The 21,140-nt window shown below is 52.1% G+C and overlaps 1 protein-coding gene across 1 annotated transcript; it reads right to left on the bottom strand.

The window, feature by feature from the left end:
• Window positions 1-13,966: 13,966 nt before the first annotated feature.
• On the bottom strand, window positions 13,967-18,072 carry SIX3 (SIX homeobox 3). Its single transcript, XM_058019851.1, has 2 exons — window positions 17,003-18,072; window positions 13,967-14,670 (listed from the first exon to the last, which is right to left on the bottom strand). Exons 1-2 carry the CDS (start codon window positions 17,767-17,769, stop codon window positions 14,478-14,480), a joined length of 960 nt encoding a protein of 319 aa, XP_057875834.1. The 5' UTR covers window positions 17,770-18,072; the 3' UTR covers window positions 13,967-14,477.
• Window positions 18,073-21,140: the final 3,068 nt, after the last annotated feature.

Below are 21,140 nucleotides of genomic sequence, written 5' to 3'. Positions count from 1 at the left end.
TGGGTCCAAGGCCTAAAATTCTCCAAGGCCTAAAACTTCTCATTGCCCTCGGAATGCCCCAGAGCTTCTTGATGCCTGCAGAAAATTCCTATACACCGTGTCTCTGAAGTGTGGGCTTTGTAAAGGCTTTACTGGAGGAACCTGGGATGCTTAGCTCATAGTTGAATGACAAGCCCTCAGTAGATCTGGCCCAGACAATCTACAGGTGGAAATGGAACATATTGCTCTAGAAATTTCTCCTAACCATACATTCCTCCAAGAAGTTTTTTACGCATGTTAGGATTTTCATGGGATAAAATTATTAGATGGTGTCATTATTTCAAATCAGCAGTTGTTTGGAAATAAACAGACAATAATGTGAGGTGATACCTCAGGGAAAAATGCTGCTGTTATGAAAAGACACATAGCTACTGCTATGAAAAAACAGTACTTTCTAGAGAAAGTACTTGCAAAAGGCAGACAAAGACAAACTGATGTTACTTATGTAGTATGACACACCTCTTCTACCTAGGTTTGGGGGTGGAGTTCAGGCAGATACTGAAGAAGGAAAAGGGAGTGGGGAAAACTTTGGCACTGGTCGCCTTTAAATCTGACACTGGTAATAATGCAGGATATCTAAACTTGGGGGTTTTCTGGAAAAGGAATGGGTTTTTTCTTCAAAAATATTTTTTAAAAAGCTCTTAGCACCAAAAATGTGAAATAACTACCTTATTTTTATACCTTATGTAACTATATATATATAACTACACCTTAAATAACTAGCTTATTTGTATAAAATCAGCTTACACCTAGAGCTGGATAAAGATACATGCACATGTTTAGTTCCAAGCAGTGAATACACCTCCACTAACTAAAAGCATCGTCTTGCCCTACGCTTAAAATGAGCGGCGTGGTGACCTCGCAGCGCCACTGGCGACATTATCACGCCTTGTCTCATTAGGTGCATTTCCCACCGCCTGCCATAGACCTTTCCCTTCTCGGCTGTGAAAACGGAGGGAAGTTTCACAGACGGAGGGCTGCGGCCGTGGCACCAGTAGATGGCAGCAAGAACACGCGGAAAAGGCTTCCCTGCCCAGCCTGGAAAGCGGCGCAACTTTAAACGGATTCAGTATTTGTCTTCCATATTTGGAGAGTGAAAAGTATATGTGACAATTAGAGGGTAATGCAATATTACAGTGCAAATAGGAGAGCGAAATGACTGTGTAACCACTGAATAGCTCCCTGATTTAATTTGTTTGTACTGACCTAACTTCTCTGCAATTGCAAGTTCGCCTCTGAGGGACCTGGAAAGAGGGATGGAGATCTGACTGCTGCCAGTCACCAGGAACTTCCCCGGCCCTCCTTCTCTGTTACACTTTCTGTGCAGGGTAAAGGTGACTAACACTGCTTTTAGGCTCAAAATCGCAGAAATCTGCAAATGAAAGAAATATCTCCCTTAACACTCGGCCATCTTTTTTTTTTTTTTTTTTTTTCTTCATGGGGGACTCTGCTCTCTATTACAGATACTTCTAAATACAAAAAACCAAAATGGCTAAAGCATGAACACAAGCCCCAAATATGCAGAATATGTATGTGTTGGGTTTTTTCCCCCTGAAGAGACCTAGGGTCTGAGCTGACTCACCATGCATTGTAGTAATTGCAAAGATGGAATGCAACAGCTCCAGAAAACTGCCAAGGAGCAGGCATAAAATCTAGGCATCCGGGAGGCAGCTGGGCTTCCTAATTATTGCCAAATATATTTATATATAAATATTTTGCCAAGCGTGATTTGGGTTAAGAGTTCCTGTGAAGTGACCTTTTGCTTTCCTTTGTTTTGTGTCTGTACACATGTCCTAGATAGATACATGGGGAGAGAGAGACAGACACACAGACCCAGATAAATGAACGGATTTCACACAGCCCTCCAAAATCCCAAACGATGCCTAAATTAAATGAAGAGGGATATGAAGCGAGGCATAAGTGCAAGCACAGATTTCAGAACTGTGAAAATATGTCAGCAGAGCATCATTTTTTGGTTCAGGCTGATAATCACTCCCTGCTCTCATTATAAGATCAGAAGGGCCATCTGTCCTCTCTGGATAATTTGGAGCTCAGATACAGTGAGCACCCTTGTTAGAAAATGACCCTCCTACTCTGTGTAATCACAAGCACTTGCAGCCCTGGATCCGCACGAAGCTGGGGAGGAACAGATTGGTTCCAGATCAGTATTGATTATGTACAGATTTGTGGTTTATTTGCTGCTATATTTGGGTGAAGAGGTTTTTATTTTGGAAGGGTGGTGGGGTTTGTTTCCTGCCTCTGTTTTTCAACCTGTCACCTTCACTTCTCCAGACTTTGCTCTCCACTCCCGAGATGTAACACTGGGATGTTGCATGAGACAGAGGAGTCTCTTGATTTCGTAATGAGACAAGTAAGCATCAGTCTGAACAATACAGCTCGGGAAGCTGCTTCCTAAGACACGATCCCTGTCTGCAGGGAGCAGTTTCCCCTCTGATACACGGTTATTCTCGAGTGACTGACTCACTCATTCACAGCCGCAGCAGAGAGGTGCAGAATTCGAGGATTCTTCAAGGTTTGCTCTGGACCTGCAGACACAAACAAGCCTTAGTGACTTCACTGACATAGGACAAAGTCATTAGCCAAAGGGAAAAACCTTTGGAACATAAGCTGCCTTCCTCTTCTGACCCAGATTCAGTGACAAAGTCCCACGTTCCCCCCGTGTTTCCAGTCAAGAAGACAACTTGATCATCAGAAGGGCAGGACCGGAGTGGAAGTGCCCTTTTCGGAGGAAGGTTGCTGGAATTCACACGGGATGAAATCATCCCATCATTCTTGTGGGGGCCGGTGTGTATCTTATCGCTAATAGCAGAACAAACATGACAAACAAGACGGACAGTTTCAGGACATGAGGACACGGGCAAGTCGCAGGTGGGAGGAATCCGATTTTAGCGCTAAGAGCCTCGTCGTCTCTAACGCCCCGCTGTAAGAGACTTAGGGTTTCAAGAGGTAGTTTATTATTATTCTGACGGTAGCGGTTTCTCCTCATTTGTAAGACAATGATGTTTAATATTCACCGAGGAGCAGTGAGGTGGCATTCGAACACCCCCAGCCCCGCTCTGGGGGCAGGGTTCCCGTGGCACAGAGGCTGCGCAGAGCCCGCAGGCGCCGCTCCCGGCAGGGTCTCCGGGCCGGGCTGGGGTGACCGAGACTCGCAGCAGCCGTGGGACTGGGCAGGCCCGAGCCGGGCATGTTCCCAAGCGGCTGCACAGCCATCCCATCCGCGGCGGCGGGCAGGTGCTGCAGGACCTTGGCAAACTCGGCCGAGTCCAGCCCGCGGCGTGTGCGCAGCCGGCGGGGAGGGCACGGCCCCACCGTGCCCGGCTTTCCTGGGGAATGGGGGGCAAGCATCCCGGACTGGGGCAGGCAGAGGCTGGGCACACTCCGAGCAACGTTCGGCAGGCATCCCAAGATCGCTTTTCTTGCGATTGGCATCCATAAAACATGTCTGCTAAAAATCAGAACAAAGCCGAGCCCAGGTAACTTCGCTGTAGATACCGGCTGGCCTTAAGGACAGGCACATTTTGGGCAATGAAAATAATATCTCGGTTGACTTCAGATAGGTCTCTTTGTCCAGCAGATAAATAATTTCAAGTGCGGTCTTGCTGGTTGGGGTGAGGGGGAGAGTTGTGTTTGGTTTGGTTTTTTTAAAGACTCCGAATCCACCCAATCTTTAGACTCCTTCTCCCTCTTTCCGTAACTTCCCTCACTAGGAATGCTTGTACGTGTTTGTACAAAACTCGAGTACACTGTGGAGAAGGAGAGGGAAAGAAAGTGGGTGCAGGACATAAAAATTCTAACAACAAGTAGCCCCGAATATGTGACGGATACATGTATTTTTATTCTCGCCTAGATGTAGAACACTTCTACATCTGCTAGGCAGGGCGTTGGGCTCTCTATCAGCTCAGTCCTGTGTACTCCTGTGCAAGAAAACGCAGTGAAATCGCTTTACGTGCTTATATATATGCGTGTGGGACTATACAGACAGATAGGTAGATAGACTGCACTCGCATAATCTGCCCGTGTCTATCTATCTGGGAGGATTAGTTATCTCTGCATCTATTGAGAATTAACAAGGGCGAGAGATTATGTATCAACGTACAGACAACGGCTATGAATATGAAACCTTACGTACATAGGTAAGACGGATTCAGTCAGCCACTCAGCTGCAAAGCTCCTCTTTAAGGCTGCTCTGTCTTATCCTCTCAAAGCCCTCTGACAGCTTCCTCCCAGTACCTTCACCGGGGAATAAGGAGAAGGCTCGGCACTGCACATCCCCGCTTTTCACATCCGAAAATGACAGACATATGTCACCGCCGTGCCTGGACTTTGATGGAAACGGGCCGCCTCCCCCGACCCCGCCACACACACCTTTTGTTCCAGGCAAAATAAACAACTCGGAGGAGCTGGGAGAGGGTGTTACGCCAGAAGGGGAGAGACGGCGGGAGGGCCGCGCTTCCCCCCGAGCCCGGCCCCGCGGGCGCGGGTCCCTGCGAGAGCCCGGCGGGAAGGGAGCGGGGCGCTGCGGGGCCGGGGATCCCGGCGGGAAGGGAGCGGGGCGCTGCGGGGCCGGGGGTCCCTGCGGGAGCCCGGCGGGAAGGGAGCGGGGCGCTGCGGGGCCGGGGGTCCCTGCGGGAAGGGAGCGGGGCGCTGCGGGGCCGAGGGTCCCTGTGGCGGGGGCAGCGGCGGTGGAGGCAGGGCAGGGAAGGGCAGAGCAGCCGGGCTGCCGAGCCGGGCCTGCCGCTCCTCCAGGTGCGGGCAGGGGGCCGGGGCTCCAGCCGGGAGGGTGGCAGAGGCAGACGGGGAATGAGGGAAGCAAGAAGGGTGGCTGTAGGACCGAGGGGGCCGGGGCGCGGGGCCGGGGCCGGGGCAGGGGTCGGGGAGGCGCACGGCGAGGTCTCTCCGCGGCGCAGGACTGTATTTTGCGGCAGAAACTCTCTTGAGCGCAGACAATGGAGCGGGATGTTTACTGCGGGCGGGAAGACAATTAGCAATTCATCGGGAGAGATGTGTCACCCAAATGTCACGGGGAAGCTAACATGACATCTGTTTTAATGGCTCCGTGCTAATAAACTCCTCTCGAAGGGCGGCTTTGTGGGGACGTCAAAGATTATTTACAGAATGAGTCAGTTTCCAAACGGGCTGAGGCGCCGTCGGTGGCGGCGGGACCGCGGCGCGGCGGGGACACGGCGCCCGGGACGCCGGGCGGGAAGGACCCGCAGGGAAGGGGCAGCTGCAGGCCGCGCTCCGGCCCGGCCCGGCCCGGCTCGGCTCGGCTCGGCACGGTGCCGGCAGGGCCCGGCTGTCGGGGGGCGATCAGAGCGCCCAGGGCAGGTGCAGCCCCGCGCAGGTGTCCTTTCTTCCCTCCTTCCTTCCCTCCTTCCTTCCTTCCCCCCGCGATGGCAGCGCCGCGACGGCAGCGGGACGCGCTCCGAGGGGATGCACGGCCGGCCCCGAGCCTTGCCTTGTGCCCAGCTTTGCCCGGAGCATGGGGGAGCCCCAGCCCCGGGAGAAAGCGCCCGGCGCGGAGGCCCCGAAGCAGCAGGGACGGGGTGCCCGTCCCGGGCCGCAGACGCGGGTGCGGAGCCGCCCGACCTCGGGGATGGATGGGAGCTCCTGGGCACCGGGAAGCAGCGAGGCCCCGAAAGAGCGGCCGGGTTTTCACCGAGTGCCACATCCTGCGCTATTGAACAAGACACGCTGCAGTAAAACACATAAGTAGACAAACTGAGAGAATCCATTTAGAAGTTAACGCAGTGACTCGCTCGCAAGCACACAGTGGGGGGAGACAATTTAATTTCCCTCAAATCCAGAATATTTTTATGTTTAGATTGTTGTTTAGATGTCATTAAAAGGTTCTTTAAAATAGGGGAGGGGGAAACCTAGCGAGCCTCTGGCACTGGCTTGTGTTCCTGTGCCTCCTCAATTTTCGTCCTTTGTAAGGACAGGTTGGAGAGGGGATGTGTGGAATATATCCAGCTGTTCTTGCAGATACGTATGTGTATAAAGAGAAGACGTGTTTCTGTGCTCCTGTCTCTCTATATACGCATATATGTGCATCTCATCTGAACAGAGAATGGATACTGCACCTTTTTAAGACAAGCAGAGCGAGCCAATCCCAAAAGTCTTTACTCGGGCAGAACTGACGCTGAACGTAATAGCAGGTTATTGCAAACCTGTCCTCCGTACTTATTAATCGTCCAGATCAAATACATTAATGGATAGCGAGAATGAAAATAGGCTGAGAACCGTCTGTCGTCCTTTCAAGGGCAACGAAAACGCGGTACTGACACCGGGACTGAACGGAGCGGCGCGCTCCGTAACCTGCAAAGGGGAAGGAGGTGGGCCAGGAAGTAGGTGGGTAAGAGGAAAATTGCCATTGTCAGGAAAACTAAATGCAGTTTTAGGTGGCCCACAGCTGAGATGAGTAAATAAGCCTCACATCTACTTCTCTTCCTGTCTCCAAAGGTATTATAGCCTCTAGGACAGCAAGGACAGGCAAGCGCTGGTCCCGCACTCGTGGGATTGCCCAGGGGACAGAGCCGCGGGGAACAGGTTCTCCTCCTGGCGGGGACCCCGGTGTCCCACTTCCCCCGTTCCCACCGGGGTCATCCTCTCCCAGCCCTGAGCACATCTTCCCATTTTGATACAGACCTCGTGGCGGGGATCTGCCTCCCCGGGCTTCGAGGGGAGCGTGGTCCGGCCTCCGGGGGAACCGCGCCGGCCTGTGCCCGGGACGTGAGCCCTGGGGAGCGGAGGAGCGCACCAAAACTGTTCCCACACGCCTTCACTTACTTGGCTGTACCCATGTCCCCGCGCACGGCGCTGGTGCGTGCCCGCCGTGTGCGCTCGGTGCCCGCCACTTCGGGGGCGCGGGGCAGAGCCCCCGCCCCTCTCCCCGCTCACCCCTCGCTGTTGCGCTTCCCCCCGGCGCCGAGTGCGGGCTGAGCCCGCCTGGCGGACACGGGGGACAGCGGGGCGGCCCCGGCAGGGCGGGAGCGGCGGGGAGCCGGCCCCGGGGAGCGGGGGATGGAGGGGGCGGCCCTCTCGCACAGCCCCTCCGGCCCCCAGACCTGCGGGAATAGCGGGAGGCAGGGCAGGGATCCCGCTCTCCATTCCAGCTATTTTCAGAGCTTGGGAGCAGGGTAAACAAAACGCTCTTGCTATCTCCTCGCGCAGATAAGGCAAGAAGTGGCTTTCTTTAATAATATGATTGAAATGTTAGGGGTATGATGCCTCCTCGTTAGTAATATTGGCTTTGCATGCAGAGCACAATCCCATCCCTCTAGACTGCTTAGCCAAAACAGAGCGTAAACTCTGTAATTAGTAACGTGTTCCATCATTAAAGAGCCCTGCTGAGAATTTCTATTTAATAATGGTCTTAAATTAGTTATGATGGTAAATACTCATCTGGAAATTCAACATCTAAAACCATCTACAATCTGGAAATGCTCCAGTGTTGCTGTAATCTCCTGCAACACAGAAATGACTATCACATTCAACCATCGCATTAGAAATTCGTCGTACCGTTTGGTCCACTAATATACAGTATGGATGTGTTAATTAGGTTAACCCATAGACTGTCTGCTTCACAAATATTTAGAAATAAACAATGAAAGCTCCTTTTTAATACGATACAGCCAGGGAAGAGAGGAGGAGGGGCGGATTTGACTCTTTCAGTTGGAAAGTCTTTTGTTTTCCGATAAGGTGGAACTGCAACGTCGGGCCTGAGAGTTCACCAGCACAGAGCCACGGACACGCACCCACGGGCAGGCACCCAGGGGCATGGACCCACGCACATGCATCCACGGACACGCATCCACGGGCAGGCATCCACGGGCAGGCATCCACAGGCAGGCACCCATGGGCATGTACCCACGGGCAGGCATCCACGGGCAGGCACCCACAGGCATGGACCCACGGACACGCACCCACGCCATCTCGGCCACGGTCAGCAGGTTCCCACCACAGGCAGCAGCAGCACCCACGGCTCCTCCTTCAGATTGTGGCTGTTACCATTCACCTCCCGGCCTAGGCAGACCAATCCATGCCACACCTTTTCTCTTTGGGGTTTATTGGGGTTTATTTAAATTTAATTTGTCCATTTTAGGAAACAGCTTATCCCTTCTCTGCCGTGTCCCCCCATACAGAGGGGCTTGGCACCAGCAATCTTTCAAAACAGAGCTTTAAAGGGACCCAAGGAGGAACAAGGAAGAGGCAGCAAAAGAGTAAATAAATAAATAAATAAATAAATAAATAAATAAATAAATAAATCTGGCTTCCCCCCGGCAGCAAGCGGAATTAAAGTTTCACAGACAGACTGTGATGCAGGTATAAATAAGTCATTCAGGTACGCTTATCCCCACTGGGGATATAAAGAAAACTTATTTGTAATAACAATAGAAAATCAGTAACTGAGATAGCTGGGGGTAATGGTAGGAGCAAGAGAGGGAAGTGAAGTATATTTCTGTATTTACCTAGACATCTAAACGTTTATCCTCTCTAGCACTAACCTTTCATGTTTAATGAATGAATCTGCATTGCAGGGTTTTTTTTTCCCCTCCATGTGCCGGCTAGTTTTAAATCTGCAAGCACCACAAAGAGGCCGTGATCCCATCTGCCTATGATTCCAAATTAAAGTTCAAACGGATGGCTTACACACTGCTGATCCTGTATCATAGCCTCTCGCGCCCCTTCAATTACTATTTAATAGAATTACAGTGTAAAATCCCAATAGTCTTAAAGAATGTTTTATCACAGACTGAAGAGAGAGAATATACAGACACCTCCAATGTTATTGAACTGCATTACTGACCTATTTAGATATTAAAAGGGAATATTCAGTGTTCTACAAGATATTACAAGAGCTCCTTTAATCTGAAAACACACGTATGTGTGTACACACATATATATATGCCTCTGTGTGTGTGGACATTGCACACACCAGCTCCACCCCATCGGCGAGCACCCACATCCAGCCACGCTCTGTGGGTGTGGGTCACCCTTGTCCACAGGGACACACGCCCACGCAATAACACACGCTCCTCCAGGTCCTGTCGAAATTCGTGAGTTTTGGTAAACTGCAGCATAACTTTATTGTTGCCAGATATTGCTAGAGAGGTTAATCCAGTAGGGAAGCAATTCTGAAAAATACTCTTTAAGTGACCTTATTTTAAAATGAACTTCCCCTGATGATGTTTCTATGGCGCCAAAAAAAAAAAAAACCACCCCCCCCCAATTCAAAAAAAATCATAAAAACCAAACAACAAACCCCGAAAACAACGAACCAAACCAAATATTTGCGGTATAACTAAATTCCCCTCTAATAACTAGGACTGGAATTAAAGTCAGTCGCAGTCCGGATTTAGCTGTTGTAAATCTTGACTTCTAGTGTAGTTCTCGTCTTACTTTTTCTACTTGTTCGGCAAAGGACCTGTCTGCCGCAGGGAGAAACGATTCTGCCACTTCACCTAAGCGAGGTGATTCTAACCATTCGCTTGGAGGTATTTACATCTACACTTTATTCAATACTCTTTAACATCTTCCTTCTCTTGCAGATCGCCAGGTGCCAAGCCACTTCGAAGCCTCCTGTCTGAAACCGCCTTACTTTCAAAATAAAAAAGAACAGCGTCGAAAACAAAACCTCACAGCCGTCCTTTCCCCAGACACAGCAACACAAATCCCTTTCGTATCATTTAATCACAGCTATAACCCGACAGCCCTTGCCTTTTGTCATTACCGTGCCAGAAGATAATATTTACCACGATTGTCGGTAATATCCTTAGAGCTTTCCCTTCCCAACTCCTTCTTGCGCATCCAGAGGCACACAGACACCCGCCTCCCTGCCTTCTCCATCCCTTGGTCAGTTTGCAACTGGGTGGTTTGGTTCATTTCCTCCTTTTTTTGTACACCATTTGCAAACTTCTGTGTCTCTGGCTCTCTGCGGGGTGGTGATGCGGCTACAGACCCTCTGCATTTTGTACTCCCGCGTGTGTGTGTGTTGGTGTGTGTCAGTCTGCACACCCGTGTGCGTGCGTGCGCTCCAGAAAAAGGCGATGTTTGTCTGTCCTCTCCCTACACGCGGAATCCAGGCCAGTGCGATGTGGAGCTCAATAAGAAACTGCATGAATAAACACGAATAGAAAGTTGTGCTCAGCTAACCGAGGAAATCAGAGCAATACCAGGGCACCAACGTCCACATTTCTTTTCACTTCGGGCCGGGGCAGTAACCTCATCTGGGTATGCTAAAAATTAAGGGCAACGGGCAAGCAGATTCAAGTCCCTCGAAAAGGCTGCTGTAATTGATCAGACAGAGAGAGATGGGGTGACCGAAGCCCACGCCTGACCGTGGAGGGCCAGCAGCAGCCGCGGCCCAGCAGGCACACAAAGGACCCCCAGCCATGCTAAAGGGCTCGGGCAGCCACCACGGAGAGAGAGAGGGAGGGAGCGAGGGAGGGAGGGAGGGAGGCAGGTGGCGTCGGTGTCCCCAGACCTCCGCGCCGGGTGGCACGCACGCCGCTGGACCCGCAAATCGGGGCTAGCTGGGAATGAACACAGCAGTGTTACAGCAGCGTTATAGGCGAGGGGTGGGTGCTGAGGGGGTTAACCATCGTCTCCGAACTGCTCCGGAACCGGCTGGTCTCGGCCCGACTTCCGACGGGCGGGGCGGGGCAGTGCCCCCGCGGCGGGGCGAGGGCGGCGGAGCGGGACGGAGCGGGCCGGGCAGGCGGCTCGCTGGGCTGCGGCCATCTGCCTCCTGTCCTCCGGCTTTCTCTTCAATATTGATCAGACGCACTTCAGCCTCCGAGTAATTTCATCTTAATCAGCGGCCGGGCTCGGCGCGGATAACAAACTAATGCTGGAGAGGGCCTGTGGATAATGCCGGGCCAGGGGCAGGGAGGAGGCAGCCCTCGGGTTTGGTGGGGCTCGATAGGCCCTATCTTCCCGGGGCAGATGGACTTAGTGGGTGAGAAGGCTTAAACACAGCTTTTCATAGATTTACACCTCAATCAGCCATTCAGGTTTTTTATGCAAATCCTAAAACAACATCATTTATCCATTACGAAGCCCGGCTTTGGAACGGCATATCATTAGCTGCGCCCTTGGCACCCCCAAACCGTGCAGGCACCGACGCCCCCTGGATGAGACGTGTCCTGTCCCCCCACAAACCCCGCCGGCTCCGGGGACAGGCGGACACCCCCAGCGGGGCTGGGGCGGCTCCTCCTTCGGGTTTGGGCCGGGGATCCAGTCAAAGGAGCAACTTTTTGGGGATGGGGGTGACAAATGGCGCGGGAGAGTAAAGGCCTTGCCCTTCAGCTTAAGCTGCGCTGGAGCCTAAGGCCAGGTAGGGCGAGGCTAAGGGCGATCTCTGGCCTCCCCGAGCAGCCACGGCACGACGGGGCGATATTCGGGAGGCTTAATGGGAGGGAGGAAGAATCCAAACCTATCAGTGTAAGGCTGAGCTGAGGTAGATTATTGCTGCCGGCTTGACGCCTTCTAGCTGCAGCTTCGAGACGCGAAAATGAAAAGAAAGGAAAAAAGTATGTCCCAAACTTTCACGCCTCTGAATCCTTTCAGGTATTAAATTCCGTCAAAAACGACGCTGCTATCAGAGAGGAACAGAAATACTGCCCTTAAAAACAATGTACCGACACCAAAGATCTTCCCACCCAGAACTGGGGGTGACTGGAAAGCCAGTTTGTCCTTCTAAAGGCCTCTCCGCTGCCTCTCTGCCGGCGGGGAGAGAAAAAGCAGCCCAAGCTCTAGCGAGAGACGCGGTGAGGGTGTGCCGGCCACTGGGGAACCTTTATCCCCTCCCGGGCAATAATTTTCCTTCAAAAAGCCGCGTGGGGGAGGGGAAGAGCTGGGTCCATCGCACCACCCACGCGGAACACGGCAGCCCCATTGTGCGCCTGCCCCCAGGCAGCTCCCGTCCGTTCCAGTTTCGTACGACGGGAATTTATTTTCTATTAGCTCCCCACTCGCGTTGGCGGCGGGCCAGCGGCACGGCCGGAGCCGCCCGTGGGGAGGGCCCCGGTGCTGCCCCGGGACCGTGCGTGTCCCTGGGCGCGGTGGGACGCGCTCCCCACGGGCACACTGCGCTCACACCCGCGGCTCCTCCTCAGGGGAACCTCAGGTGTGCGAGCGTGGTCACACACCAGTTTGTCCTTTAAAATTACCCCTTGGTGGCTCGGCCTAAAATCCCGCACCCTATGGCGGTTCTCCCAAATCCACAGGTAGCCTCGTGAGGCGTGGGGGGGAAGGGAGGAGGGGGCAAGAGCCCATGCGCTTTCTGGGTCTCTCCGCAGACCTAGCTCGGACTTCACTAAAAAAAAAAAGAGGGAGAGAGAATTCGGGCAACACAAAGGTAGATGGGAAGACCATACTAGTTTGGAAATGGTCAAGAAATTCCAGGCACGTTTCTCTCTAAATCCCTGGTAATATTCAAAATTGTATTTTCAAGTAAAAACAAGTTTAAAATTCACCTCTTGCTAATTCGCGGCTGAAAAATCTGCCCAGGGCAAAGCAAAACTTTAAGGAAAAAGAAAAAAAGAAAAAGGGAAAAGGAAAGAAAGAAAGATGCTGAAATACTGTTAGTCATGCAAATAAAGGCTTCTTTCAGCACATTACAATATACTCCGGATTCGAGGGGAGGAGCTGCAACCCGTTAAGGGCGAGGAGTTTTTGTTTTTGTTTTCATTTAAAGCTACAAAACAAATCCCGAAATGTCTTAACCGCTCTCTGGAGACACCCATCCTTGCAGGCAGGCGGTCGGGGAAAGCTTTTTAGCTCGCAGTGCACAACAACCACGACCGGGGCGAGGGGAGACGATGGAGCCCGCCGTGGCGGAGGGGACACGGAGGGGCACACGGCCGTGCCCGGCGCCGCCGCCGCTGTCGCAGCGCGGTGTCCCCGCAGCAGGGGACAGGGTGGCTCGGTCCCTGTGAGATCCCTGCGGCTGTCCCGCCGAGCCGGGCAGGGCAGGGCAGGGCCGGAGCGGCGCAGGGGCCGCGCAGCGCCGCGGGACAGAGCGGGGCCAGCAGCCCACGGAGAGGGAGGGATTTTCCGTGGCGGACAGAAACACCGACATCGCTGGGTAGATAAGAAAATGGAATACTGTATTTGATTTAGAAAGTTTGTACATATAGATAAACACGCAGTTAAGGAAACAATAGTTTAAGCGTCCTACGTGGAGTTTAAGAAGAGACCCCCCAAAGCTGCTATGAAATACTCAAAATAGCTTTTGCATAAGATAACTACAGTTGCACCCTAAGCTTTTTTTTTTTCTTTTTCTTTTTTTTTTTTTTTCTATCGCTGAGGTCCCTTTTGGAAACCCAGCACGTCAGATTTTGACGGCTAAGTTTGTGCAAGGAACACCGAGTCAAGGAAAATAAAAAGGAGGGCGAGAGAAAGGGTTGGAGGGAGATAGAGAGAGGGGAGGAAGAAAGAGGAGAGCAAATATCATATACAAGCATTTCTACACATATATTACAAACTGGGAAAATGACCGCATCATTAAGATATACATAATTCATATAAAATTTTGAAATAAAAATAAAAATCTGTTACAGTCATAACTATTCTTTTTCCACATTTATAACCAGTACCCACACAGGCAGTGACAGAAGTGTAGAAAAAAAGGTGCTTACGAATAAAATGATTGTCTGCTGAACAAAAAAACAGAAAATTGCATCTTGGCTGGACCATCACTCGGACTAAAAAAAAAAAAAAAAAAAAAAAAAAAAAAAGACAGAGAGAGAGGAAGAGAGAAAGAGAAATAGGACCAACAAAAAGGCGATAAACATTTGTTATTTCCCTCTTCAAGGAGTTCCTTTTAATTTTTTTTTTTTACTTTTGATTTTTGTACAAATTCGATCGGAGTTTGCATTTGTTTGTCTGGTTTCTGTTTGTTTTCCTTTACTATAGAGAATATTTTTTCCCAGATACAAATTTAATCATCATCATCATGCAAGTGGGTGAAATGCGTCCATGGAAAAGCGCAAAGGAGAAATCGTGCTTGTCCTAAAAAGAATACAATTGTCACTTTTGCTTTGTTTTTTTTTTTTTCCTTTCTTTTTATATATATAATAATTATTATTTCCCGCCCTCCCCCCCACCCTTCCCGCTGCAGCACCAGCGTTTGTGACTGTTGAAGTTTTAGCTCCATCTCTTGGTGGTGGTGTTGGCTGACGGTGGTGGTGGTGGTGGTGGTGGATTCTCTGATCCCTGTCTGTTTGTTTGCTATTATGTTTGGGTCGGGTTTGGCCTTTTCTTTCCTCCCGGCTGTGTGTGTGCGTGCATGCGTGTGTGTGTCCTGATTCTAGGTTGCCTCGGTTTGTTTTGCTCGGGACGGGGAGAGGGTGCTCGGCTGTTTGGATTTGGATTTTTTGTTTGTTTGTTTGTTTGTTTGTTTTCCGATATCATACATCACATTCCGAGTCGCTGGAGGTTACCGAGAGGATGGAGGTGCCCGTCTCGGCTCTTTCTGTCAAACTGGAGACGCTGGTGGTCGGGCTGGCCGCCGTGGACGGAGACTCGGCCGAGCTGTGTGTCGGGCAGCCGGGCTCTGCCAGCGACCGCATGCCGCTCTGTCCTATCGCCTGGTGCTGGAGCCTGCATCGCGCCGGGAGACAAAACAACAGCACAGCCCCGCTCAGAGCCCGGGCGCGGCCGAGGGCACGGCCCGCAGCGGGAGCGGCGCTGGGCCCGGGCTCTCCCTCCCGCAGCCCCCGCGCAGCCCCGGGCGGCGGCAGGGCCGGGCCGGGCCGGGCCGGGCAGGGCCGCGCTGTCCCCGCTGCCCGGGCAGGCCAGGCCGCCGCGGGGGGACGCGGCCGGAGCACACCCGGGCACGGGGAGCGCGGTCTGACCCGGGACGGGAGCGCGGGGACATCGCTGCCCCGTGCCCGCCTTGGAAAACACGAGCAGCGCCTTCGCTTTCCGCGCACAAAGTGCCGCTCGTTGGTGCCCGAGCGCGGCGGGCCTAGGAGACAGCGTGCGGGGGTGCCGCGCTCGGACACCGCAAACAGCTCCGAGGAGCCGTCCGCAGCGGGCGGGAATCGCACTGGAGCCCCGCTTCGTGCTCTAGCCAACACCTGCCTAAATATTCCCCAGTGCACGGACACTGTGAGTCTGCGGTAGGGAAGGAGGGAGGTCCTGTCCCAGGGACGCAGCGCAATGAATAAAATAAAAGAAGGAGAATGTGGAACACAGCGCTTCTCTCCCCTCCAAATATAAGTCCTTTTTTCAACTGAAAGCCATAATCAGCTTTAAAGTGCTTTTTCTTTCATTTCTTTCATTGTTAACGCTTAAGGGAATATTACATGTGAATTTTTTTTAAGAGTCAATAAATATTTTTTAGATACGCTAGCATATTGCAAATATTCCTCTGGGCCCGTTTATTCCACTCGAAACCCAAAGAAAGCCTAATTCAGGGATAAGAGCTGAAAGTCCTGGACTGAGCAACCAGCCTCAACCTCTAGCCCCCAGGATTGCCTGTGTGAATCAAAACACACTCTTCGCTCAAATGTTTCTCACCGGAATATTTTTTTTTTATTTAACTTCCTGCAAAGAACAGAAAAAATGTAGCCGGTTTATTCTACATTTCTCATTATTTTAAGCTGTCTAATTTCAGGGTCTTTGATTTTTCTCCCATTTACAAATCCTGGTGCATTCATCTGCTGTCAACAGCGTTGAGTCAACAAAAGCATCCGTAGGCAACTTCTGTTTATTTACAGTCCTAAGCTGATCTGTTTTCCATTTAATGGAAATTAAATAGCGAGGCACTTTTAGGTTGCATTTCTCCTACAGAATCTTTAATCAGTTGCACCACTGCTGTAATTAGGAGGAATTTAAGAGACAGCATTTATAAGAAGAAGTTTTTGTTTACACGTTTACAGTGGTAGCGAAACTTAAATTAAAATAAAACCAATGTGTCAAACTAAATTAAGGGTCCATTTTCATTTGCAAAATAACTTTTACGACAGTAATGAGAAAGAAAGAAAAAAAAAACAAAAGAAAGGAAGAAGGGTGCCTCGCTTTTATCATGGCAAAGCGGAAAGAAAAAAAAAAAAAGGAAAAAGACACCGAGAGACACGCAAATAAATGCAAGTGTAAATGCGCAGGAAACACACGACCAGGAGGCCAGGTCGCCATGTGGTGTAAACACAGAAATGGAGACGCAGGGGGAAAAAAGATTCCCGGTCTCTTAAATGCTGTTTTGTTTTTGATTTTGGTGTGGGGTTTTGGTTTGTTTTTTGCTTTTTTTTTTTTTTTTTTTTTCTCCGTGAGCTAAAGAGCTCTGGGGTATGCCTGTGCTGGTCCCGCTGCGCATGCAGAGCAGCACGAACAATTGGAGCGGAGCCGCCGGCTCCGCCGCAACCCGCTCTGAACCGCGCAGCCTGCCTCGGCCTTTCGGCCGGGGAGCCGCGCCTGAGAGCGGCCAGGCACAAATCCCGGCCAGCCCGAAGCCGAAGCGAAGCCCACCGACCCTGAGCAAGGCGGTTTCCCGTCCCCCGCGCCAGCCGCCGGAGCAGGGAGGGAGGGAGGCCGGGAGAGCCGCGGCAGCCGCGCTGCTCCGCGCATATCGGCACTCAGGCGCGCCCGCGGAGCTGCCCACGCCCGCCGGGAGCCCCAGCCCTGCCCGCACCCCGAGAGCCCGCAGGGAGCCGGGGCAGGGGGCTGGAGGCACGTCAGGCAACTTTGAGCCGTGCCTGTCCCCGTCGCATCCCCGCGGCTGCCGGGAGAAGACCTACCCGCCCCGAGGGGGGACCGGTTTCTCCCCGGTGGAGAGGAGGAGGAGGAGGAGGAGGAGGAGGAGGAGGGAAGGAGAGGCAGAGGCGCGCTGTCGGCCCGGCGGCTGCCGAGCAGCGGAGCGCGGCCGCCCGCCCGCCCGGTCCCGCCGCCCACCTCGCCCCCCGGCCGGAGAGCGGCACGCAGCCCCACTGACCTGTTCTTAGCCGCCGCCGCTCTGTCTCTTTGCCTTCGGTTTTTGAACCAGTTGCCTACTTGCGTGGGGGTGAGCCCCGTGGCCTGAGCCAGTTCCCTTTTCTTGCTGGGGTTGGGGTAAGGGTCCTGCAGGTACCACTCCCTCAGGAGGCTGCGAGTCCTCTCCTTGAAGCAGTGCGTCTTCTGCTCGCCATCCCAAATGGTCCTGGGCAGCGGAAACTTCTTCCTCACCCTGTATTTATCAACCGGCCCCAGCGGGCGACCCCTTAGCTTCTCGGCCTCCTGGTAGTGCGCTTCGAGCCACATGGCCTGCAACTTGCCGTGGGACTCCTTGGTGAATTTGTGGTTCTCCAGGATGTGGTAGAGGTCTCGGAAGTTGCCCGTGTGGAAGGCCACCACCGCCCGGGCGCGGAGGATGGACTCGTGCTTGTTGATGGCCTCGCATGCCCCCGGCGCCACCGGCAGCGACCAGAGGAACCTCCCCAGCCTTTCTATGTCTCCAGTCTCCTCCAGCGTCTCGCAGACGCTGGCCACTTGCTCCGGGGAGAAGTTGAGTGTGGGCAGCTGAAACATTGACAACTCTTCGTGGGGTGCCCGGGAGCTGCCGCCTCCACCGCCGCCGGCACCGGGGCTGCAGCCCGAGCCGCTGCCGCTGCCGCCGCCGCCGCCGCCGCTGGCGAGAAGGAGGGAGCGGTGGTGCGGATCGGCGGCGAAGTTTGGCAAGAAGAAATGGGTGGGATAAAGCTCTAGCGGGGACCTGAACACCATGGGATGACCGGGGAGAGGGGGAGATAAATCAAGGAGAAAAGAAAGAAAGGGAGGAAGAAGGGAGGAAAGGGCACACGCACCGCGCACGCATCCACACCCGCACACGCACACACAGCCACATAGAGGCACGGGGGCACACACACTCACACGCACACGCGGGCACACGCACACGCGCGCTCACACGCACCCCACACGCACACGCACTCACACACACCCGGCCCCGCGCCGCCGCCGAGTCAGGATTCAGTGATTCAACAGCGATCGCCCTAATGACAACAGCCTCATAATATCTCCCCTAAATCCACAGTGAGTGCAGCGCTGAAACATTTTGTTTCGCTTTTCTATTGGTCTTCTGAGTGTCGTTGTGGCGTTGCCATGGCAGCCGCTGCCAATCACTGTCAGCCCTGCCAATCATTACGGAGTACGTAAGGGAGGTTTTTACCACTTCGCCCAAATGCACGGGGGGGAGGGAAGCCGGGCGGTTGGTGGAAAAGCCTGGTTTGTTGTTTGGATTTTTTTTTTTTCCTCCTTAATCTTTGCAACTCCTAATCTCAGCACTTCCCCTTCTCCCTGTCTCTCCCCCCTCCTTCTCCACACCCCTCCTAAATAAGGGATCAAATAATGCGAAAAGCAGTGTGCACATATTTGTTGAATGGGATGAGCAATTAGAGGGTGGAATATTATTGTGATCTTAACGAGCCTCGTTAAAGCTAAAGGAGATATGGGGGAAAAGTAAATGGGCCAGGCTGGGATACGCGTTCGGATAAAGGGCTCCTAACTGAGACAATTTACACATGATTTGCACGTAGTTTCACTTCATTCTGCCTATCTGAGCACTAATAGTGCCGGGGAAGAAAAGAAAGATGAGATCATTAGACCCATCCTCGCGCCGGTGACCCTCCCAGAAGCAGGCACATACAGTACAGGCTGGGTTTAGCCCTGCTTCACCCAGGAGTCTCTCCTCCCCGCTCCCGCTCCCTGCGCCTCTCCGCGGAAGGAGGGATCGGCTGTGCGCGGAGTTCCGCGGCCGCTCCGCCGGGAGCCGCCCGGGGCGCCCAGCCCGGCTCCGCTCCGGCCGCCCGGCTCCGCCGCCGACCCCAGCTCGCTGCCTCCCCCGTCCCACTCCTCGCCTCCCCGCCCTCCCGCTCCTTCTCGTCTTCCCTTCCCCTCTCCTTTCTCTTCCTTCTCCCCACTTTGTTTTTCTTGTATTCTGGCTTTCCTCCTCCCACTCGCCTCACCTCCCCTCGCCCCTTCCTTTCTCCGGAGCCCAGCGACCTTGCGAGGTTGTTCCTCACCCCCAAATCCACCGGGGCTTTACACCGTACCTCTCCTTTTCCCCGCTAACTCTGCCCCCCAACTTGCAAGGCTCTCATACTGGGAAGAGGAAAGGGATGCCAGCCAAAGTGGTTTTGAGATTTTTTTTAAAATATTCATTTATTTGTTTTTTCATTATGAAATTGGGAGCAGGGGAAATATCCGTAAGTGGTGGTTTGAGTTCATCCCTCAGTAAAACACAGCTGTGTCGTCAGACCTTGCTACCATGCAACTATATTTATTATTAGGTATGTTGCTTTTAAGAAGATTTAATCAGCATCTTGAGCTGGTAACTCTTTTGTTTGGTTTCTGTAGCTATGGAAGTGTGATTTACAGAGATTTGTACGGGTCATGGACATCTTTCCAGACTTACTGTGTATATTTAGACAGGACTTTGCTTGGTGTTAAAAAGTGTATATTTTGAATAGGTTCACACACAGTAGCAAACAATACCGACATTGTAAAGGCATGTACAACGAGTATTGAAACGCAGCATCCAGACTTCAACTAATCTGCCCTCAATAAAGCTGAAATAATTATCCTAAGCCGCCTTTCTAGAAGAAAAATCATTCAGGAATTCAAAACTTTTTTAAAGATCTTTTCTGCATTCCGATGGAGATCGAGGGGTGAGGCTTGGAGCCCAAACTACTTTCAGACATCAATGGAGGGAAGGAGGGGGGGAAGTGAGATATTACAATTAAAATGTGAAAACATAGCGTGACTTGCCCTATCCGAAGGATAATAATAATACTGCTATGGGTGGTAGAAGTTCTTTAGCTGCGCTCCAAACTGGTTGTGATCCTTTCACAGCGCACTCCTCGTGAAATAATTCTAAGTGGCAGATGAATAGGTCCAGTTGGAAGAGCTGCTGGACTGGAAGAAGCTCGCTGTATGACACATTCATCTGATTTCCACTAAACTGTCATCGGTGTGCTACGTGGCTTCATAGTCCTAATGGAAATAATTCGCCCTCTTAATTTTTAGTGATCTGCTTAAGCACCTCTGTTAACAGACTTAGGGAAAACTTCTTTTCACCCTCCCACCTTCCCTGGCTCGTATTTCCAGTCGTACAGCTAAGGAGGGAAAGAGACTTCTCAGCCCCTCTACAAATCGACTTGGAGGTATTAATTGGACAACAATATGTTTAGCCAAAGATTTTAATACACACACACACACAAAATCTTTTTCTTTGTAATCCTTTCCTTTTATGTAAAGGATTATAGAGGGGAGAGTGGGGGGAATTCCTGCGAGAGTTTCTTAATATTTGATTCCATTTTTCTTCGAGCTGCAAAATTAAACTACCTTAAAATGTATTTCCAGAATAACATGCAAACCATCTCTGTTGTTTTGGGTTGGGTTTTTTTTTTTTTTTTTTTTTTTTTTAATCTCAAGGACTATCATATACTGGTCGTTCGGCTTTAGGTTGCAACCCCTCTATTAGTATTCTTGATGAATCTCTGAAAGCTTCTACATATATTCTTTCTTTCTCTCTCTCCCTTTTCCTTCAGCTTCCCCCCCCCCCTTTTTTTTACCTTTCTCCCCACCATACATAAACACGTAACAACTGCATTTCTGGCGAAAATCTTTCTTCCACAATATCCTTCCTTGGGGTATTTTAATGCGTGTATTCTGTGTGCGTGTGTATTTACTACCAAACAAACCCACAACCCTGCCTATCAGCTAGCACCAAGGTCTTGCTGAAGCCCAGTCTCCTCTCTGTGCCGCCAGGTCCAGCACGGGAGCTCTGCTGGCCAGAGGCTCTTGCGAGGACGGAGCCGCATCCTCAGGCGTCCCCGCTGCTCCCGCGCTGCAGACGCGGCTCGCCGAGGCTCGGTGGTGGCCAGCCAGACCTCGGGGAGCAGATCCTGCGCTTGCCCAGCGCGGCCGGGGATTCAGCGCTCCCCTAAGCCTGTTAGGGACACACTCTCATGTCCTGAAATGTGCAAGCAGATAATTGTTGGCGCTCCAGCTTTGTGTGAGGAGGCCAGGGTGTAAATGGCTTTTAATGACTGCAGCTGCTGGCTGCAAACTGTCAATGGGATCGGCTAATACCGAGC

The sequence above is a fragment of the Melospiza georgiana genome, chromosome 3, assembly GCF_028018845.1.
Source record: "Melospiza georgiana isolate bMelGeo1 chromosome 3, bMelGeo1.pri, whole genome shotgun sequence".
In the NCBI taxonomy this organism is placed as follows: domain Eukaryota; kingdom Metazoa; phylum Chordata; class Aves; order Passeriformes; family Passerellidae; genus Melospiza; species Melospiza georgiana.
This window is presented reverse-complemented; position numbering and strand designations above follow the sequence as displayed.